The 22372-nt window shown below is 36.7% G+C and overlaps 1 protein-coding gene across 2 annotated transcripts in view; it reads right to left on the bottom strand.

Moving 5' to 3' along the window:
• LOC139150410 (globin-like) overlaps nucleotides 1-16550 on the bottom strand; it is a 59066-nt gene extending 42516 nt beyond the window's left edge. The window contains exons 1-2 of one of the 2 annotated variants that reach the window (XM_070722764.1): nucleotides 16246-16550; nucleotides 15540-15829 (exon numbers count right to left, since the gene is read on the bottom strand). In XM_070722764.1, coding sequence (XP_070578865.1) covers nucleotides 15540-15724 — 185 coding nt within the window. In that variant the 5' untranslated portion in view covers nucleotides 15725-15829; nucleotides 16246-16550. The remainder of the gene's footprint in view (nucleotides 1-15539; nucleotides 15830-16245) is intronic. The other variant, XM_070722765.1, reaches the window with a different exon arrangement.
• Nucleotides 16551-22372: the final 5822 nt, after the last annotated feature.

The following is a 22372-nucleotide window of genomic DNA, read 5'->3' as shown; positions in this document are numbered from 1 at the left end:
TTCTGGCAATTTCCGCAGTTACACTTTCTAAATAATGTAAAGTCGATAATGCTTTCAAAAGTTAACATCAGATACAGTGTATACATATATATATATATATATATATATATATATATATATATATATATATATATATATATATATATATATATATATATTGAGAATCTAGGAACTTGTAGTTGTCACTCAACAGGCTGTTTCATGCGCTAAGCAATCGTCAGGAGGTTTGATTCCTGACTATTGCTTAGCGCATGAAACAGCCTGTAGAGTGACAACTACAAGTTCCTAGATTCTCAGTATTATCGCCCTGCAGAAATGCATTGAGCACCACACTTTGCCTGCATTGACAAACAAACCATTTTTCATATATATATATATATATATATATATATATATATATATATATATATATATATATATATATATATATATATATATATATATATATATATATATATATGTTGTTGTGCGAATTGCAGATTGGACCACACAGACGTAAATACGATAGATTACCAAAGTAGTATGATATTCATGTCGATAAAAAGCTATGACAAAATGACGTCAGGGGTACTACAGCTATCAAAAAGTGTCGCGTCACGTGACCATGCAATAGCTGTCAATTTCATCTACTTCTGACAACGAATACTTTAGAGAGTCATTTTTACTACATTGCAACGAGTCGCCAATGGGTGAGCCAACGAAGGAATATCATGTTTTTAACACCGAACATGAACTTTAAGTTCAGGTAGAACTGCGGATATTATTCACATGAGAAAGATGTTTCCTCTTCATCGTGCAAAGAAATCAGCTCAGCGGTCATCGGTGTTGAAAAGGAAATGCCAGAGAACCTGATGGCATACTTGCAAAATTTCTATGTTTGGATTTGGCTTGCAGAATGTACAGCTCTATTGACAAAAATAACGTGGCGTGTCTTTAAACACATTTGTCTTGCCTTTTATTCAGATAACGGCACCTCGTCCTCGTCACCGTGACTGGCCAGAAGCACTTATTATTTCCCTCGATCTAAGGCTTTGAGAGATAAAACACATTTCTGACGCTTTTACAAATATTATTAGAATCACAGTAGGTTAGAATGCTTCACGTCGTTCTGCAGACAACGGAGTCTAGGTGTTTGAAGGTTGTACACTTGTTGGTAAGAAGACCATATTTCATGAGGAAGCCAAACGTATTACGACGCCGCATCAAGGTGCACCACTCATCGCTACTGATGACATTAGAGCTCGATCGTCCACGTGAACTAACGATGTGGTTCGTCGGTGTTTAGACAAGCATGTCATTCGCTTCTGATGCTTCTTTGACGGAACTACTATATAGAGACAAGCAAAGGTTTGCCGATCTCGCAAGCATTTTGTTACAAGATAGACCCTAGAATTAGGTAAAGCCAATCATTGAAAGAACTTTTTCTTATTAACTCTCACATTATAGGCGTGTCCCGATAGCAATGAATCATTATACCATGAGTGTGGTGCAATGAGCCCATGCATTTTATTATACAAGAGAGGGCGTGTCTGTAACTCAACATAAGAAATACTCCGCTACATTATTTTTCCTACAAAGCAACGCTTTTGAATTTGGTAAACTCTCCATAAAAATGACCAAAAAAAAAAAAAATTTGCAGGCCGTTGAATAATATGATTAAAATTTCTAATTACTACTGATGATTCATGTTGATTAATTTTGATAGCTGACGTCATTGTTAATTTGAAGCGCAATATTCATAACGTTAATTCCATTGTTTCCCGTCCGATAAACTCATTATGCAAAAGCCATCTTAATAATATATGATACGACGCATTAATTTACAACTGAAGGGGACGGTAAATGTCCCACGGAGCTTTAGATCAGATTGTTACTTCTAATTTGGATACTAGTGGAAAATATTGGAATATATGCAAATTATGGAAGCTCCGAAAATTGAGATTCCATGGAAAATGGGTTCTATTAATTAAATCGTACTCCGATACTAGATGATGCAAAATAGGATTAATACTAGTTTATAGGCCATTCATCCTTCAACTGAGATTACTATCTTGATTTCGTAATTTTATGTTTTGGAGAACTTGTGTCTGTAACACAAGAGGCCATCAACGATTGCGAAGCGACGGGTTTGTCAAGCCTCAGCAGCTATTTACAATGTGTTAAAGGTAACTTCAAAAAGATGACGTTGATTCTTTGATGAAGTGAAATAGAATGACAGAGACTTGGAAACAGTTGTGAATGACAATACACGACTGATCAAAGGGAATTAGTTTTACGCAAATGTTCAAATAATACATGCCGCTGGCACTATTCCAAGAATTCAACAAAGGTTTATTTTTGGTGTTTTTGGGGTTTTGTGTTTTTTCAGTCCAGCCGGAAAGAGAAACGGAGTTGTTTCTCATCTTAATTTTCGTCAATCTATAGCATCCTAGTGTAGTCAATCCTTTTTATTCTCTTTCTCGTAAACACAATCAATGAAACATAAAAATGAACTTGTTCTATACGCAGTGCAGAAAATGTCAACTGAATGTCTTTGACGAGATGGCGCACATATGCAATTTATTGTGTACGATTCAAGTTATTGTTGCATTGCTGTATGTCAGAAGTACCACTGCACGCACGCACACACACACGCACACACACACACACACACACACACACACACACACACAAATACATTCATATTGTCCTGTTTTGCTTGTTTCCAACCGGTTGTTTGATCTTTTGAGTTGAAAAGGAAACTGATGATGAAATAAAAACCGCGTAGCTGCATCACTTTGTAAGAAGCCGTGGATGAGAAACATATCAGGGTTTTTTGTATTTTTTTGTATCAAGGCAAGATTACATATTAAATTGAGTAAGCTTCTATACATATTTTGGTTTATCAATAACTGAAAACTAAGTTTTCATATGATAATTTCTGCATGGTTTTCTTTCTCTGGCTTCAGAATCTACGCTAGATGCTAAAAACTATATGAGCAAAATTCAACTCAAGGCATTCATACTGGTCAAGTTACAAATGACTCTTACATATCCTAATATCTCATTTTTCAGCTGAAATTTTAAGATATCATATTAAATCTATCGCCTGACTGCAAATTATTGACTGCTTTCCGACACAAGAAACACTGGTGGAGAAAAGGACCAAAGGAAGGAAGTAACCTTACCTTAAAATAACAAAATTGAAGGTGACTGCTCTAGTCTGAGTTTAACATTTACGTGGTGTGAGTGCATCGTTAATAGTTTACTAATTTGCAGGTAATAAGTAAAATCAATACGATACAGTTTGATGAGTCGTAATTAGGATTCACGTTGACCCAAACCAGTAAAGAATGTGCCGCCACTATATTTATAGGCAAAAAACCTTAAATCTCGATGCGACAAATTCCATATATTTGTAATTCGCACAAATATGCATCACTATGCATGATGGGCGATTGCTGCGAATTTGTACGATCAACAAAGAATTCAAAGTTGCTGTAGCTATACAAAGATGACAATCAACTGTAAAATCATCCAGCAATTTGAAAAGGGAGTTTCAGAGTTCAAAGACGCAATAGCCCATCAAAATGAACAGCAGTCGAATGATAATCAATGTATTAATTATGACACTATTTGTTTCGCGCGTTTCACACATTGACTAGCACCGTATATCGTTCAGCACTTGCAGCATACCATTCACTCATGTGATTTTACACTTTATGGCACATCTAAGCGAGTATATACTGTGTACCACACATTGTACTTTGTTGTTATTCCATGTCAGCTGTTGCCATGGTCACCGCGCCAAGCCATCTGGTTCTTCCTTTCAACCACCTTACGCTTTAACTCCACGGTATTATAGTTAACGTTTTTGCCAATGGTTAACATTGTATCAACTTATTTTAGATCACTGCCTAGAGGTGTTGTCTCTAACTCAATTTCGGCCGACTTCACCTGAAATCGGGTTATATACATCCATACATACATATTTAAATCACACGTATACTCAGATATGGAACGCAAAAAAATGATATGAATAACAGTGCTTCTTATTGATCGAAGGAAAGAAAATAAATCTAGATTGAACAGGCATCAAGGGGTAATATTGAGTGTTCAAACAGAAAACGATTAACGGCTAAATACAAAATCCTGAGCGATTTATACAAAGTTTCCATGTTGTCGCACAGGAAATCATTAGAGAACGAAACGGCGGCGAAACAGAAGCAAGCATGGTCCCGACTGGATTGTTCACCATGATGAATAACTACATCGCTGTTCATTCTGAGGTCTTTTGTCCAATATTTTCTTGTATAGAGAAACTGATATTGTTTCCTGTTTCCGTCATAATGGTGGACGATACATCTATCGATCATGGTGCACAGTATGAAATTCCTACGGCCCAGGAGCGTCATCCGCTTGCTTTATACAATATCATCCAATTTATTGCCCCGTCCTCATAAATTAGAAATTTCAAGCAAGATAAGCCATAAGCTGTGTCAATGTTGATATGTTTTCACGTACAGTGAGCTATCAGTGTGTTAGTCCTATAGGGACGATTCTAATTCTCACAGCCATTGCTAAATCACAGCTGCTATGCATTGATTACGTCATGGCTTCATAAAACTTCTATTGCCGATATTGTCGGCGAATTTCAGGGACCTGTTTTTGTTATTTTCTTTTTTCTTATTTTACAAGGTGTTCCTGTCACGTCCACATTTCTATGAAGAACTGTACACCCCGAGAGGAGCCCTGGCTGCATTCACAAACACCTTAGGAGGGGGAAGAAAATAGGGTATGTTGGGGGCATTTGAAAAGGGGGGACTCGAAACAAAACTGTCTCTGATTGATGTGAAACATGTGTTGAGTTGCCAATTTATAGCCGTAACCTTTGGCTACTTATTAGGTGGTTTTGATATGTGTATCCACTACAGTTTCTTGTTCTACTCCCTGTAGCGTGATGAAAAGCCCAGCACAGCTATATGTGTACAGTCAGCATTGTTATTGTTTAAAATTGCATTCAAGTCCGGACTAGAATTAATTTGTCATCAATAACAATGATTACAGTCTTTACACATATACAGCATATTTGCAGAGTATTTGTTATTCTACCATGCTGTGAGGAGTATAACAAGAAACAGCAGTTGATTCACTGAACAAAATATACTTGACAATGTCCCTTTTATACAATTATGTTAATCATGTTCAGTTTTCCTGATAGGTTAGGAAAGTCATCCTGTTTCCGAACCCTTTTAAGTGATCGCAAAAGGGACAATAGCTGTGTATTTCCCTTCATTTATAGTTTGGCTTGTAACTGTATGAGAGCACTGTTATTGTTTATCAAGAAACTTATTACAACCTAAAAGTCAATATGTAACAAATGCACATATATAGCAAGTTTTGCCGGGGAAAATATTTAATATTTTACCTATAGACTACCATGAGAAGTGAATTAATATTTTTGGGTGAAATTCCAATATCATATTTGTTGTTCATATCTTCACTTTCAAACACCCGATTCTAATCAAGTACATTTGTATCAACTGTCAAACACTTAGAAAAGCACAGATTTAGCTAGTTTAGTGTTGTAAAACAATTATTTATAGTTTTTTTATAGACCGGCATGTATAGTGCATTCATATTTTTGGTAACATTCTAAAATCAAATTATCATATACACATAATGCATTTGTAACCATCCTATTCTAATAAAGTACATTGATATCAAATAACAAACATCTATAGGCCTAGATAAACAGATATTGCTAGGTCTATATTGGAAAAAAACATCGTTCATAGTTATCTCATAAATAGAGTACTATACTTGTGAATCAACATTTTCGATGAAATCCGAAAATCAAATTTCTTGTACACACATGCACTGTTTACATCCCACTTCAGGTAAAGAATATTTACATAAATTATCAAACATATATAAATGTACAGATATAGCGTGTTTTTGGCCAAAATTGTTAATAGTTTGCTCAATAGACTCCCTTCATTGATATGTACGACGGAGTACTATATCGGAGATCTCCAAGTCGGCACATTTGCCACCAACATGTATGCACTCAACTGTCAGCAGCTAAAGAAACGTTTCTAGGCTGACGCTGCATTTGTAGTAGTGGCGCGGATAGACTTGGGCTGATGCTGCACTTGTAGTGGTGGCGCGGGTAGACTTGACTTCAAGCCTACCCGCTACTGTGATTTTGGCACTCAGATTTTTAACAATTTTTTCATCGTTTGTTCGATATATTTTATACAAGTTTACCATACACACTGGAACCTTCATTTTGAACTATCATAATATCACGTTGGCACATGTAATTTGATACATTCCAAATGTAATGCTGAACAAAGTTTAATAACAACTGCATCTGTGTCGGATTTCGTATCTGACCGAAGGCATATCGTGTGATGTGTTTGTTTCCAAACGTAACATACAATCGTGTATTACTAGTTAAATTGATTTTAATGTCTGTAGCTTTCGAATGAGTGTATCCAAGGGAGACAGACACCGTTAAAAAATTAACGATCAGAACATTAACTATACTTTTGGCTCCGATTTTACGTGTATTTTCAAATAAATCCGACGCCTTTTATTTGACACATTTCCCAGACCACTTCACAATACTATTTTACATTTTTTGATTAAAATTGATCCAGTAATCTATTTTTCATCATCTCGTTGAGTTGCTTTCATCGATGCTAAGAGTAAATATCAGCGTCAATATGTCAGACGTTTACGTGTTCACCTTGATAGAAACCCTGTAGTCTGTGTATTTGTTCTCAAAAGTATAATTTACATTGTCCTTTTAACTGCCTTTAATTCAAACCTTAAACATGTTTGCTCTTATGTTCTGTCGGACAGTTTTCAAGTGGAAGTAGTTCTTGTCATTGTTGCATTAATTCAATTATTAACAGCAAAATTTAAACGTTCTTTTCACAAAATAATGTACAAACTAAAACTCAATGAGCGGCCTGCTAGATCTTAAACATTATTTGTTTAGTCTACATCAACCTTTTCCTGTTAAATATTATTAGTATCGATTTCCGACGCCAGAAAATCTAAAAGTGACATTGGTTTCGTTTAAGGTATTCTTTCAAAGGAAATGTATTGCAAATACGCAATTATGAGCATATCCATTCTTGTTGCGATTTGGAAACAGGCAACGAGAGATTCGGATATTTTGCTACTTAGATTCGGTCTTATTTTGGCACAAACCAACATTACTAAATTTTCGCTAATTATGCCAATTGTCAACAACTGTGACATTGACTCTTAAACAGAGGTACCTTCCGAGGGTAGTAAAAGCAAAAATTAAAATTATAATTTCCACGAGAACATACATAAATCGACACTAAAGAGAAGACTGTCAAACATACTTTTGTGACATGAAAATTAAAGTATAATTGTACAATATTGTAATAACAGCATGAGACGTATACGAATAGATACGTATATATGTGTGTGCATATATATATATATATATATATATATATATATATATATATATATATATACATGGATGTGTAATTCAACTATCTACTGCGAATGTGTCAGTTAATGTCAGTTAACATATTGTATTTTTTTACCACAAGATTAAATTTACGAGTTTTTGGATTTTCCCTGCATCCATTATTCTCGTCGTCAAAATAGTCTAATAAGGCTTATAATAAGTCCGATACATTAGACTAAAGTGTCACATATTGCACGTTCTGCAATATTTTACGGTCAGAGGAAAACTGACATTTCTACAATGTTAGTCACATTACAAAACATATAACGCAATGATAAGACGATGATCCTAACAATGCTTATAGAGCTTTTTTTCTATACCAATGGTCCCTCATGGAGAATGAGTACGGGATAAGACAAAACTGTGAAACTTAGTCACAATAAACCAATCTCCGTAAAGTTCACCAGACGTTTAAATCACAGTCCGTTGAGACACAACACACTATTAGAGAAAGAGTTATCTTCATCCGCCATTCTTGTTTTATGTCATTGCTTCATCGCACTCTTTTGGTATACCATCGTGAATAGACTTTCATATCAGCCCTCGCTACGGCGATGAAAACATTATACTGATTTTCGTCATTGACCTTGATCTTGTATTCAAAAGCAGGGACCTGGAGTCATGGAAAAACTGCAGACCCCTTGTGAAAATTCATTTACTGCATATATGACAAGCGGGTCGTGAAAGGGATACGAATTTGTAGATATCAAACAGGCAAAGTTTTTTGTCGATTATTTTCTTGTTCATTTTTTTTGCTGTCTTAATTTGTATTTCTGAGCTGAATTATGGAATAAAACAATTCGCGTTTGTAGGGAGTTGAGGACCACAAATGGATGGTGCCACTTTACGGTAAGTCTTTTCACTTGCATGTACAGTGTAAGAATTGTCATATTTCTGGAAACTTTCATAACAGACTCTGTACAAGAAGACATTTTCAAACATGTATCCCAATAGTGGTGTCATCATCGCGATGATACAATTCAAGATTGTGCTGTTCACATTATGTAGGGAGCTACATAATGTGAACATTTTTTGAAATGTATCTATACGATACATTTCAAAAAAAAAAACAAGATACCTACTGGTATCAAGGTTTGAAGGTTGGCAGTAAACATAGACTACAAACAACACAAAATAAAATAATAAGGTTTGTTCTAGATATGCACCCCAGGGAACATATTGGGTAGCTCACTTTGAAAAACTTAGGTGGCTTTGTGTAGAGCAAAGAGTGTCGTATCTGAAACTGAATCTCATGCATAAAATAATAAGGGGTCAAGCTCCATCCTACCTAGCGTCAAATTTTATTACCAGACAAAATGTACACAATTATAATACACGTTCTGGCAATAACTCAGTTTTTATCCCAGGAGGAGCAAAATTATTTCAAACAAGTTTTCAGTACTCAGCTTCGCAGTTATGGAATTGCCTTCCACGTAGTATAAGGAATATTGATTCCAATTACAAGTTTAAAAAAAAAGTTAAAACGTCATTTGCAAGATTCTTATGTCGAACGTGTCAGGAGAGATTTCATTTAATCTTTGGTGTGATTTGCAGAGGGTTTTAGTCCGTTTAACTTATTTTTGGAAGTTCTGGTTTTACTCTCTGTTGTCGGATTTCTCACTTTGTACTTTTTCCATTTTTTTGTTAGTCTTTTGTTAATATGGACCACAGTGGAAATAAGTCTTTCGACTTTTCTGTGTAATCCATGCACAATTTTGTTCATTTTGTGGTGTTTTATGTATCATTTTGTGCAAATAAATAAATAAAAAATAAAAAAAAAGATACAACGGTAAGATTATTTCATTCCTTACAAAGAACATGTGAACAATGCTTAGTCGCAGTTATTGTAGTACTTCTGATAAATATATCATTTTTTGCATCGCCTAAATTGCTTGGTCAGCATCTTGCTTATTATTTCATGTGATTTATAAGTCACATAGAAAGGAACGGTTTCGAAATCTATGCCGGAAAGCAATTGAGATGATTTATTTTCAATTAGCTCCCTACATAATGTGAACAGCACAACATAAAATGTTGCACTGTAGTTCTATACGATACATTTCAAAAAAAAACAAGATAGCAACACAAGTTTTCTCCATTATATCTCTTGTCTGTTAACTGCTTCCTATAACATATGCAACTATACAGAAAATAACAATATTTTACTTCAATGAAGCCACCCGTCTCAAAATGTAAAGAAAAAGGGGACATTACTGACCGTACGTTTACTGTTAAGCTCAGTTCATTTCGCATTGTCAAAGTAAACGATTTACAACAAAGCCATTGAAAACCGATTGCCTCGACAACATGGGGCCATATGGTCCTATAAAATTATGCTATGCAGATGTTAAAAACCAGAAATATAATTACAGCGCCGTTCAAATGAATCACATGATTCGTTACTTTTTCCCGAAAGAGGGGAAGGACCACGTGATGAGAAGCTGTCAGAATGTGATTAAAGATGCATTTTATGCCATGAACAAACCAAGGTCATTGTATCATTGATAGTTCACAACTCTCTATCGGCCAAAATTTAGACAGGAAATTGCAACGAATTCTCGTAAATATTATCTCTGGCGTAGGTAATTGTTGTTATTCAATGTTTCGGCAATTTTGTTGGTCACTGTAGCACGGGTCTGGAAATGGCATAAAGAAAGCAAGTGTTCAGCTATATCTAAAGTCTGATATCGTAGTCTGAGATGTCGAGGGCCGATAAAACTGTGGGAAGACTTTATCACGCTGAAATCGCATGTATGTATATATCAAGTTACGAATGGCTGTGTAAAGATATATTATGGCTATCAGTCAAGGAAAAGACCCGGGGCATAATTACCATCGGAGACTGAATTTCTACATCGATGTCATGCTAATTGAAATTGATAAGGGAGCTTTCTGTCGCGCACTCTTTCTAATAAATCTTTATGATTCCTAATTTGTCATGCTGCCATAAATTTGAATATGAATTATTCAAATTTAAGCGTTCAGTAGATGAAGTAAAAATGTGACAAACATAGTCTTCACCGGCATGAAATAATCGTTCGTCGTGACAACAATAGAGGCGATATCGTTGTATATTTCTAAATGTCATAGCAACGCTAATTAGACATGAACAATTAGCAATTTGTCGACATTGTTATCGAGGTACAAATCACGTGACCTGGACATGTTTAGATCTCTGCGGAGCTGAGTTTTAAAGTATAATATTGCGTTGCACTTTGGTACGAAACTTGATACAAGCTGACGCTACAATGTGTACCACTGTTGCCCGACCAATCCCTCTCTACGTCCGCAACAATTTAGATCATTAGCTCAACACAATCTCTTCATTGCAAATCCAACGATGGACATCAAGCTGAATGAAGAAAAGGCCCGATTTTTCTACCAGTTGTATGTCACAACCATGACATATGAACGACACAGCCCAGGACTGAACTGAGCAAAACATCGTAGATTTTCAGATGACAGCAGAAACTACGAGGGTCAATTATTGCTCTCACCATAGACAATGGCCTTCCTCTCCACAGTTTATGCTCTAACTAAGTCACGGCAGATCCACGATAAAAGCAACACATAAATCATATTGTCGACCATTATCAAACCCTGGTACACTGCAGCGTCATTGATGGCCCACAAAGATAGCAGATGAACCACTATCGACCCCCTTATAATATCTATAATGAGATGTTAGAAGACGGTAAGGGACTGGTCAGTTTCTTCAGCCTGGGGGGGGGGGGCCGGTGGATTCATGGGGGGGGGGTCACCCTGTTTTTGACTTTGGTGATAGGGGGGTCACCATGTTTTTGAAATGCCCAATAGGGGGGGGGGGTCAGTGTGTTTTTGATTTTGACACAGGCTCATCATTGCCTAAAATGCTCGTGTCAGCCACAAAATTCATCATTCAGTTGTATTTTTCAGCACGCCCTTCGGGCGCGTAACTTTAATAATCAGTCATATTTTTCAGCACGCCCAACTTTAACATATCAAGCATACATACATCAGAGATATCTGTATGTTCAATATTTTTCAGCGTGCTCTTCAAGCTCATTACTTTAATATATCATACATCTTTCAGCATGCCCTTCAGGTGCATGACTTTAATATACAAGGCATATATATCAGAGATATCAGGATGTTTCATATTTTTTGGCGCGCCCTTCGGGCGCCATACTTTCAGAGATATCTTGATGTTTGCTAAGTGAAAGTGTACCATTATGAAATCTGCATTTCATATGAAAAGGATGACAAATTCCTGATACTTTTCTGTTCTCTCTGTGAGAATTCAGTATGAGAAAGCAACATGCACAAATATTTCACAATATATATTTGATACAGTGACTTATTTTAGAGATAGAAAAATGACAAGATATCTTTCCTTCTCATTGATGCAATTATTTTCCTTTGTTTCATAGGTTTTCTGTAGAAAGATGCTTTTTATGAACAAAATAACAGTTAAAAAAGGCAGTTTTTGTCATTATTAGCTGTGCTTTTATGGTTTCAATGTTACACAAGAAAAGGTCCTCTCAGACACTGTACACATCAGATTTGGCTAAAAAAGCTCTCTATGGCTCCTCAGTAGATTTAATTGGATGCTTGGCAAGTCTTAACACCCATCAAAGTTTTTGATTCACTGCTTTTTCCTCTTTGATATTAATGATTGACATCCATTTCTGTACAACAGTTCAGGACATCTGGTTAAGCAGAGAAAGTGTGAAATACATTCACAGCTCATTCAAAATGTACTGTATTTAAACTTTAAGATTGACACTTTGAAATTCCTATCTTACAACTGACATGTCAACAATTTCACTAAAACATAGAATGACTATTTAAAATATAAATATATGTAAAATGTAAAATATAATATATATATATATATATATATATATATATATATATATATATATATATATATATATATAAATTTATGTCCATCTTTTGTTTTACCTTTGTCGCGCCCGGGGGGGGTCACCCTGTTTTAGAAATTTGGAATAGGGGGGTCACCCTGTTTTCAAAATTTGGAATAGGGGGGTCAGCCACTTTTTGACGTCGGCAAAAAATAATCCACCGCCCCCCCCCCCAGGCCGAAGAAACTGACCAGTCCCTAACCTGCAGAACCGCGGAATGTTTCTAAGTTAATGCTTCATTCACTGTCTGTAACCTGGCTAGAAGCGGATGCTGTTCTTATAATCCAATTGTACAGGCGACTGAACCGATAACATCGTAAAGCTCAGATTTACCAACAATGGATCGCCCCGCTCATCCAGGAGCGCAAAGTTTGGGTCAAAGCTGTGTATAGCATGCTAACAATTCCATCTGTCCATTCCTTCAGAGGCGTCTGTTGTGAAAAATGTAGGATAGACTGATCCACCCAACCGTCTCGTAAAGCTACCTGTGATGATTCCGCGATCCGTTTCTCTACACATCTCTTAATTTGTTCAACAGGTGCGTTGACCTACACACTGCGGGTCAGTTAGGAAATGCACTTATCGAATACTCCATTTTGGACAAGGAAATGTATGGAAAGTTGTTTATCAGCTTTCCCATTTGAAATCAAACTCGTTCTCACCTAGCTATAGGTGAAGTCCAAACAAATTACAGAAGAAAATTACAAACGTGGACACTGTGGGCGACTCGTTCCCTATAAATAATAATAGCCGTATCAATAAAAATGTGATCCGGTACAAACTGAGAACGCGACTCTTTTCTGGACATAGGGAAGCAAGTATTATTAGCGCTCTCAGAAAAGCAGTCGGTGTAAATTTCAGCAAATGTTTTCTCTCGGTATAGATCAGCATTTCATGTTATTAGAAAGTTTGGCATGGTAAAAAATGTCCCGACGCTACCCGCTTAAATTGAACTTCTCTGTATTGAGTTACGACAACACACTCATACACACAAAAACACATAAATATATACGTTATACAAACATACATACATACATACATACATACATACATACATACATACATACATACATACATACATACATACATACATACATACATACATACATACATACATACATACATACATACATACATACATACATACATACATACATACATACATACATACACATTTGTATCTTTAGCCTGGCTGACGTATTTGATACGCAGTATAGATATATCAGACAAACTATCAAACTGCTAATGTAATGTCCCCTTGAAGGTCTACGTCACTCTCCACGATGCGTTCATGTTGAACAGATCTCTATCGTAATCTTCAGAATCGATGAAAAAACTCTCATGTACGTAGACGGATACGTTTATAGCGATAACACAGGAGCTAGAACAGATTTGAAAATATAACCGTGACCTAAATAACACGGGTAGACATTGCACTATGCGTGTAAAGCATGCTGTAACACATTTCTCAGGAAACAGTGCACCATGTTAGTTGACAATATGTTCCATAGGAAGGAATACTCAATTACCATTTGGAAATTTTAAAAATTAATTTGCCAGATGTTATTACATAAGTAAGTTCACTGCCATGTTTGTCAGCGTCTCGCGTTAATGTTTCGCAAGCCCGAAGATAAATTGACTTCTGGAGAAGAATAGCGTATTCGCTAAAAGCGCCTCGAGTGGACACTTAGCTTCGCCTCTATAGCAACGTTTCTGTTTCATTAACACGATCTTTAGAGTTGACAGCACTGACTGTGAGTTTCCATCGCCACACAAGTGTAAAAATAGAATGTTTAGCTTTTACTCCGACTCAAATAATCTTTATTGCATTTTTCCGACCAAATGACGATTATTCGATCACCCTCTAGGCTATATTTCATCTAGTGCGCGCCGCAAAATTGAAAGGCTTAAACATTCGCTTAAACTTTCCTCAATGAAACTTGAAACTATTCCATTTAGAAATTAATAACAACAATCAGAGGTCACCTTGCAAAATTGGGAACTAGAGAAACAAATAACTTAATATTTATCGACACTTGTAATTGGCTGGCATCCCTGTGTTAACTCTACGGAAAAATATTGTCCATTTTCAGAAGACAACTTTATCTACTCCACGACTTTCAAACTGAACCCAGAAAAGTATCGGAAAAATTAAGTCTGAATTCCTGTCCCCTAGACGCATGAGACCTTATGAGACTTACAGCAGTGTTATCTTTGTAAGCGTTGATTCGCGACATCCTGTTCACGATGGCAGAAGAAATCATCTGATAGAGTTTTTAAAATTCTGAATCGCATCCCTACCGTAAGAATCCGATAGCGTGATTTTAGGGTTACAGAGCACTGAGTCGATTTCATGAATGACGCCTGGAGCTCTACGTGGTTGCCAAGAAATATCTCTAGGTTGTTCAGAATTGTCTAATGTTTTGTATTACGCAATAAAACACAACTGACACATGCACTTGAAATAACAAAACAATGTGTCTGTCTTTTGGCCGTTTTAGCCGTATAGAGTCCAATACGTATAGTATAGCTGTTTCTCGTTTTTGCCAAAGTCATCGCTCAGATTTACTACTGGCTTTAATGCTTACATAGACCATTATCTTGTCTTTTGACTGCTTCGGACTAGTTGTTAAATGACCGAGAAAGCCATAAAGAATCTGCTCCGTATATCGCATAAGATGATTAGTGGTTATAACGGTTGCGTGAACGCTGTCACAGGATTCCTTTCGCGGGACTGCGGATCCAACAGACAGAGACATGAATGATACCCATAGATAGGCGGCCTTCATTTGTATATTCTTCCTTCCCGATCCCGGTAAATTTCACAAGGTATTATGGAAATTTACTCTCACCCACATCCACTGCGAGCTACAGAATACAATTAACGCCTTTGATGGAGTATGTGTTGTTTCCGCATTTGGACTTGGTGTCTTGTAACAATGTAACACACGTATATCTCTGCACTGTGATATGTTCAATTACTAATCCGTTATAAATGCCTGCTTTACGCTGGTGTTTTACACCGGTGTTTTTTTTTGCTATGAGCCCATCCTGAATACCGTGCCCTACTAAAACACTGCAGTAAAATTTACCTGTCCCACATATTACCACGCCAATAAACATATGAACAGTTTTACCTGATAAGCATGTCCATGCCCACTGATTCGAGACTTCTTTGCACTGCCTTCCACGATTTTTCAAGGCTAAACTTCTGCCTTGCTGTCAGCGGTAATCTGGCGTCGACCTGCTGGGGCGGAGGAGGGTCCAACAGCGGATCGCATTTAGCCGGGCGATCCGACGCCGCCGACGACGTGCATCCCATGATTTACGGACCAATACGACTGTCGTCGATTTGTTAGGGAACCATCACTGAAACGGAGTCGTCAGGGCCAATTTTCGGACATCTCGCTGACCGGATACCATCCCTCTACAGTGTGGAGAGAGAATAGTCCAAACAGCTGTTGTTTGTTGTATTTCAGACTAAGGTAGAGATTAAAACGTTCGCTGGTGAAGCTATCAGTCAATGTTGGCAATCAAACAACGAACCACGATTGCAGTCACCATGACAACTCCCGCATAAGTAAATGTCCCCGTTTGATTGAACCACAATCCCATTCATAAATTTGAGAGGTCGTACTTTAACTGGAAAGTGAGGCTGGCTCTTTCTCAAGGACGCTGACAACAGAGAGAGGAGCTCAGGTATCTGTAGGACTGGTTAGACTTTGTTAGTTTCACCTGCCGTGGGAGACACGTAGAACGAGGTTTGCTCTTCAGCGAAAGACTGCAATTCCATTACTGATTTGATGTAGAGGTCGAGTCAGGTTGTGCGTTCATAACTCTTACCTTAAACATACCTACGGTAGAACACACGGCAGAAGACACGAACACTTTCAGCTACAAAGCCTTCGCTCGTCGAATGCGATCTGTCATCATGCATTCGATGGTTGTTTTACCGTGTCGCCGAATCTAACGGTGTGAACAGTGAACTCAATTGTTCAGACTCTGCCTTAAATTGACAGTTATTCGCACTTAGGCAAAGGCTACATCACCATGCCAACGGAGTGAATTCATTCGTGAAATACACGGCGGAAGGGCGTCGAGTTCAGCGAGCTGGTTTGTGGTCTGCTCTCAATGACAAGTTAGCTTGGTTATGCCTACGTCTAACATAATTTGCATTTTATGTAAATCAAATGATTCACAGTGAATAGCAAAGAGTTTATCCCAAAGAGAGTGTGGTTGTGTTTCAGTTAATTCAATTCCCTCTCAAACACCGACATAAATACATGCAAAGTACGTGCCAGATGCCATAATGACTAGTAACCATAGCAATGGTGCGATAGATGTGTTTTTATACCCTCGGATTTCAAGTCCACAAAACGGCTTGCGGGAATTATGATGATATTAAAATTTGAAATTCTCCCCGCGGTTATTATGAGCTTTCTCAGCATTTTAGACCAATTTAACGATAAATTCGAAGAGGATCACGTTCTGACATAGGTTCGTTCACCTTCGACTCCCGCAGGGTTCGCTTTAAATGAAAATTCAAATCAGACGAATACGCTTTCGGACACCGATTGCGAATCGTCAACGCCGACAGTGTGGCGATATTTACATGATGGCTCATCGATACAGGTGTAATGAACAATGTATATGAAACAACCATATGGACAGACTCACAGAATGAATTCTAATTAACCAAAGCCCTCGGTTTAATTTGTTGTTAGGCATAGTGTTGTTCGTGGTTTCACATCTATTTCAGAGATTTCCAGTGAAGGTTTTGATAAGAGTATATTGTGTTGTTGTACAATTTGGATAATTGCTCTATTGATGTCTTCAGCGTGTGCACAGTGGCCAGCATCCCATCAGCTCTGAATATCTAAACAGTCAGACAAAGCATTCATAAATCATGTGCAGTAAACACGTTAGTATCATTTCAGTCCGTGATTGACATACGATGCGACAACGTTCCCATGGCGACATGAAACGAAGTGTTTCGATTGTATGAGCGATTTTTCCCTCTACATGTCATGTATAAACGATTAATATGAAGGAACGTCATGCTCGACTTTTTTTCCCGATTGTAATGGCTTCACACTTGAAGCAAGGTTTTGTTTAGTTCAGTCGTATTTCAAGATTTTATGAGACTGTATACATTCTGTACAAAGCAACAGCTTAACATCTCGAAAAAACAACTTTAAGTGTGTTTGGAGTATGCTGAGAACACTTTACAGCTTAGTGAGCCTGTCTATTATAGGGGGAAGAAGTCAAATTTTAGCATTTACTCATCGTTGATACCATGTAAATAACACAATATTTGTTGGAAAATCTAGGAAGGCTGTTAAACGCTGATATTAATCGCAATTTTATATCATGTAACTATATACTAATTTCTATAAATTCCCCTGTGAGGTGATTTTTATTTCGCTGGTCAATGGTAGTTGCTATTCTTGATGCAAGGTGTTAATGATCTACAAACGACTGCAATTGCAATATGTTCCTTGGCTTCTCATTTGCCCGTATAGTGTTACAGACGCAAGTAAACAGAAAACCACTCATTCTTTGTCGAAGAAAAATAGAAAAAAAATATGAAGTCCTAGGAAAAGACAAAATTGATGGTTATAAAGAGATTAAAATTACCGGTTTCATCCAAAAAATAGACCATGAAAATTTATCATTATATCGGTTACGGCACGTGCACGATAACTGTGATGAAATTCATGTGTGCCACTATTGCATACTAAAAACCCATGCGGTTTGTCAGTCTGTTAGACATGTTTGTGATTTCACAACTATTGAATAACTTTTATTGGTCCACCACTTTTTTTTCAATGCCACCATCTACATATGGAAGACAAGTGTTATTCACGCGAAAATTATACTGCATATCACATCAAGTGTCTTCATCAGTGGACTTACAACCATCGCCAAGGGACCAGACCCAGGCAGATAGTTCGCCATGGTTAACAGGTTTTCAAATTTAGAATGACAGCTTATGTGTAACTGTTCAGTCAGTTTTCAGTCTGACTTTTTACTCGTAAAGTTGTATACTACTACACAAAATTTACTGTGTTGCTCGTTCTCAAAGTACAATACTCATAATTAATGTGAAAAGAAAGCTCCATGATATTACTTTCTAGTGTAATGGACAGAATTCATTGTTGGGCTGTTGAGTGGTATGTTTCTATAACTGTGGTGACTGCTTCATCGTATCGTGCTCCAAACGAAAGTTTTGCTGAATAAAACCCTTGAAGATCTTTAGGAAGGGCGTTGTGTTGAAAGCGACGTTTTAACTCTATTCTTAAATCCATGTGTACTGTTACCATTTGAAACCATGATTTCAGCTAAAATGCGTATGCCCGCAACCGTGTTGACGCCCAAACTCGGAAACTAAATTTTCAATCATTAAGCGTGAAACTTACTTCACCAGATTAGAATGAATCCATGCTATGAAATTAAATATATCATTGTATTTAATATATATTATACTGGTAAATTTCTGGTGTGGAATACAAACAAAAAGCGTATTTTACTATAATGTTAATAAACATAATTATGTTAAGACTTGTCACTGTAGTTGAAATTTACTTCTCTTCTGCCATGAGAAATATTTTAGATATTGTTCACAAGTATTGTACAGTTGCTCATAAACATGTGGTGTACACAATGCTTCTGAACAAAATCCACCATAATGTCAAACGGGATCGTCACAAAATAATGATCTGTTCGATTCGACTTGTCATAAATTCGAACAACATCTGTGTCGATCTTAACAATTTGAAATGTAAGTATTTTTAATGATGTTGTACACTCAAGTGAATTGTATTAATCGCCAACAGGGGCATATTCAACGTGTTTTGAAAACAACTATCACCCATAAAGGCTGCAAAACTAGGGTAAAGAACCATAACACAAGTGCAATCGACGAAATTTTGCAGAATTCTCCCTGGTTGTGATATTTTCAGGACATACATACATACATACGCACCAATTTAAGTTCCTCATTTCCACATTTATTTAATGTATTGTCATAGAGGCACCGTGAGATGTGGGGTTTCGGTGAAGATGCGCCGCCAATACCAGTTGATTTGACAAAATAATCAGCTTGAATTGTTATGTAAGCAAATATCTAACACTGCAATCATTTTAAAGCCGATGGTGATTTGTTGTGTAATCCTTGTAATGCCCTCACTTATCAACGTGATAGATGGCCCCTTGCCCGCATGCGCACTCATATTCCTTTTATGGGCCAGTGTGTGTGTTCGTGCGTGCGCACAGAGATAAGTACTAGTAAATCATTTGAGATTTTGCGATATACAAGATTAATAGTACGGAGAGAGAGTACAATCGCCTTGCGTCGATTTCCTAGCGAACGATACCTCGGTATTCGCCCGAAAATTATAAAGGCAAACGCGTACAGTGGACAAAAGAGGTATGCAGTGTATGTGGAATGTCTTCCGCCTGAATATTCAATGCCCATGGTGATATGATGGTTGAATATAACGACTGAATTACTCGTTTTGCAGTTTCCTTTGAGATACTGGTTTTTCAATCCTCTATTGACTGATTTGCTTTTTTTTTGAATGACAACCTTTGTCAACAACCTTCCTCTTCAACCAGTACAAATATTATTCCCGTACGTGGTTCAAGCCAATCGTTTCTTTTGTCTAAGAATCTTGTCATCATGGTATTTGGCCTCCGATCGTTTTTCAAAGAAGGGATTTAATCACAGACAGCTCGTTGTGATGTTTAGAAGTGAATCGAAGTAACTGTATTGCTTTCCCACTCTCGAAGGCACTGTCATGGTTTCAACAGTGATTTGAATTGAGATTGATCATTTACTGTCGAATTCTTCGATGTAACACTTTGCCATATCCAAGGCAGTCCATTTATGAGTTTCCTTGTCTGGGATTTTCACTAGTATTTCGTCCAGACACTTTAATTGAAATGCTTTAATCTTTTATCCGATATAGGCCACATTTCAAAGGCATACTTGCATTTTCTTAATGAAATACCGCTGTAATGATTACTTCACGTTCTCTATTATGAGTAAAACTCTAGAATTTCTATAAACTTCAATGATTACTTCTGTAAGCAAATAATCAAATAAAGCGAGGTAATACTGTTTTGACGTAGCCGATATATTTGCTATCGTTTTTTCCCTTACAACTTTTCAGTATTCCAAATTATGAGACAACTTAGTAAATTTTGTAAATAAAGCGGTCACAGTTATCGGTTTTTAATTGCGGGCCATGATTTCAAAACTGGACAGCCATTTTTATTAACTTCTCATAATACAATTCTGTGTACTTCATCGAATCTGAACGGTGGCTAAAATGTTTGTCCACGAACATTCAGTTTTCATTTTATTTGCTTTTTAACCAGTGGCGTCTAAGTACTTTAACAATGCGATCAGAATACATATCGCTTGCATAGCGCCCTCTGCGGTAGTGATTTCAGCTTTGTACACCTGAAAAGCCAGTTGGCAAGGCCTATCATAACGTTGCAACGATGAGGGGCAAGCATGCCGTTTGGGTGAATTGCATGTTTCAAAATTTACCGACAAAACAACAAAACACTTATCAGTAAATAAGACGGGCAGAATCTTACGTTTTAATTTTAGCATTCACGACACCTGTTCTTTTTTCTTGTTAGCTCACGTGTGTAAACACGTGGGCTATTGTCATAGCGATGTCTGTCTGTCTGTCCGTGTGTGTGTGTGTGTGTGTGTGTGTTAGTGTGTGTGTGTGTGTGTGTCTGTCTGTCTGTCTGTCTGTTTACACGATAACTCAAAAACGCCTGAACGGATTCGAGTCAGATTTGTTACACAGGTACCATATGCTACTTGCAAGAACTGATTAGATTTTGGTTAGTGTGGCTTGCATATTAATGAAGTTATGCAATATTGTTTTTTTCCGTACAATGGTTTCCCTATGGAGACGGTAATGACAGTGTAGACATATATCAAGAAATACTGCACAAAATTTCATGAAACTTTTCACAGATGACAATCTCAGAACATTATGATGGTACTGTGAGTGTCATGTCAATTACCTTCTCATTTGCATATTTAATGAACTTTTGTTATTAGTGAGATAACTCTGAAATTCCTGCACCAAACTTGATGATACTTGCAACAAATATTGATCTGATATATATCTAATTATACTTAGAAGCATTGGGCAGTGTCAAGTTAATAAATAGGTCATTTGCATATTTTATGAAGTTTTGTAATTAGTCATATAACTCCAATATAACTTGACCAAATGTGATAAAATCTGCTGCAGATACTGATCCGACTGATATCTAATTGTAGTGTAAAGCATTAAGTAGTGTGAAATTAATTAAGGGTTCATTTGCATATTTAATGAAATTGGTAATTAGGTATATAACTCTGAAATTACGGCACCCAAGTCTTTGAAATTGGGTACAGATATTGTTTTAATAAATATCGAATTGTACTGAGAAGCATTTGGCAGTGTAAAGTTAACAAATAGGTCATTTGCATATTTTATGAAGTTTTGTAATTAGTGATATAACACCAAAATAACTGCACCAAATGTGATGAAATCTGCTGCAGATACTGATCCGACAGATATCTAATTGTGGTGTAGAGCATTTACTTGTGTGAAGTTAATTAAGGGTTTATTTGCATATTTAATGAACTTTGTAATTAGTGATATTACTCCAAAATTACAGCGTTAAATATGATGAAACTTGCTACAGATGTTGATCTGATAAATATCCAATTGTACTGAGAAGCATTTAGCAGTGTCAAGTTAATAATTAGCTCATTTGCATATTTCATGAAGTTTTATAATTAGTCATATAACTCCGAAATAACTGCATCAAATGTGATGAAAACTGCTGCATATACTGATCTGACAGATATCTAACTGTGTTTTAAAGCATTTAGTAGTGTAAAGTTAATTAAGGGTTTATTTGCATATTTAATAAACTTTGTAATTAGGTA

This window comes from Ptychodera flava, chromosome 14 (genome assembly GCF_041260155.1).
Source record: "Ptychodera flava strain L36383 chromosome 14, AS_Pfla_20210202, whole genome shotgun sequence".
In the NCBI taxonomy this organism is placed as follows: Eukaryota; Metazoa; Hemichordata; class Enteropneusta; family Ptychoderidae; genus Ptychodera; species Ptychodera flava.
This window is presented reverse-complemented; position numbering and strand designations above follow the sequence as displayed.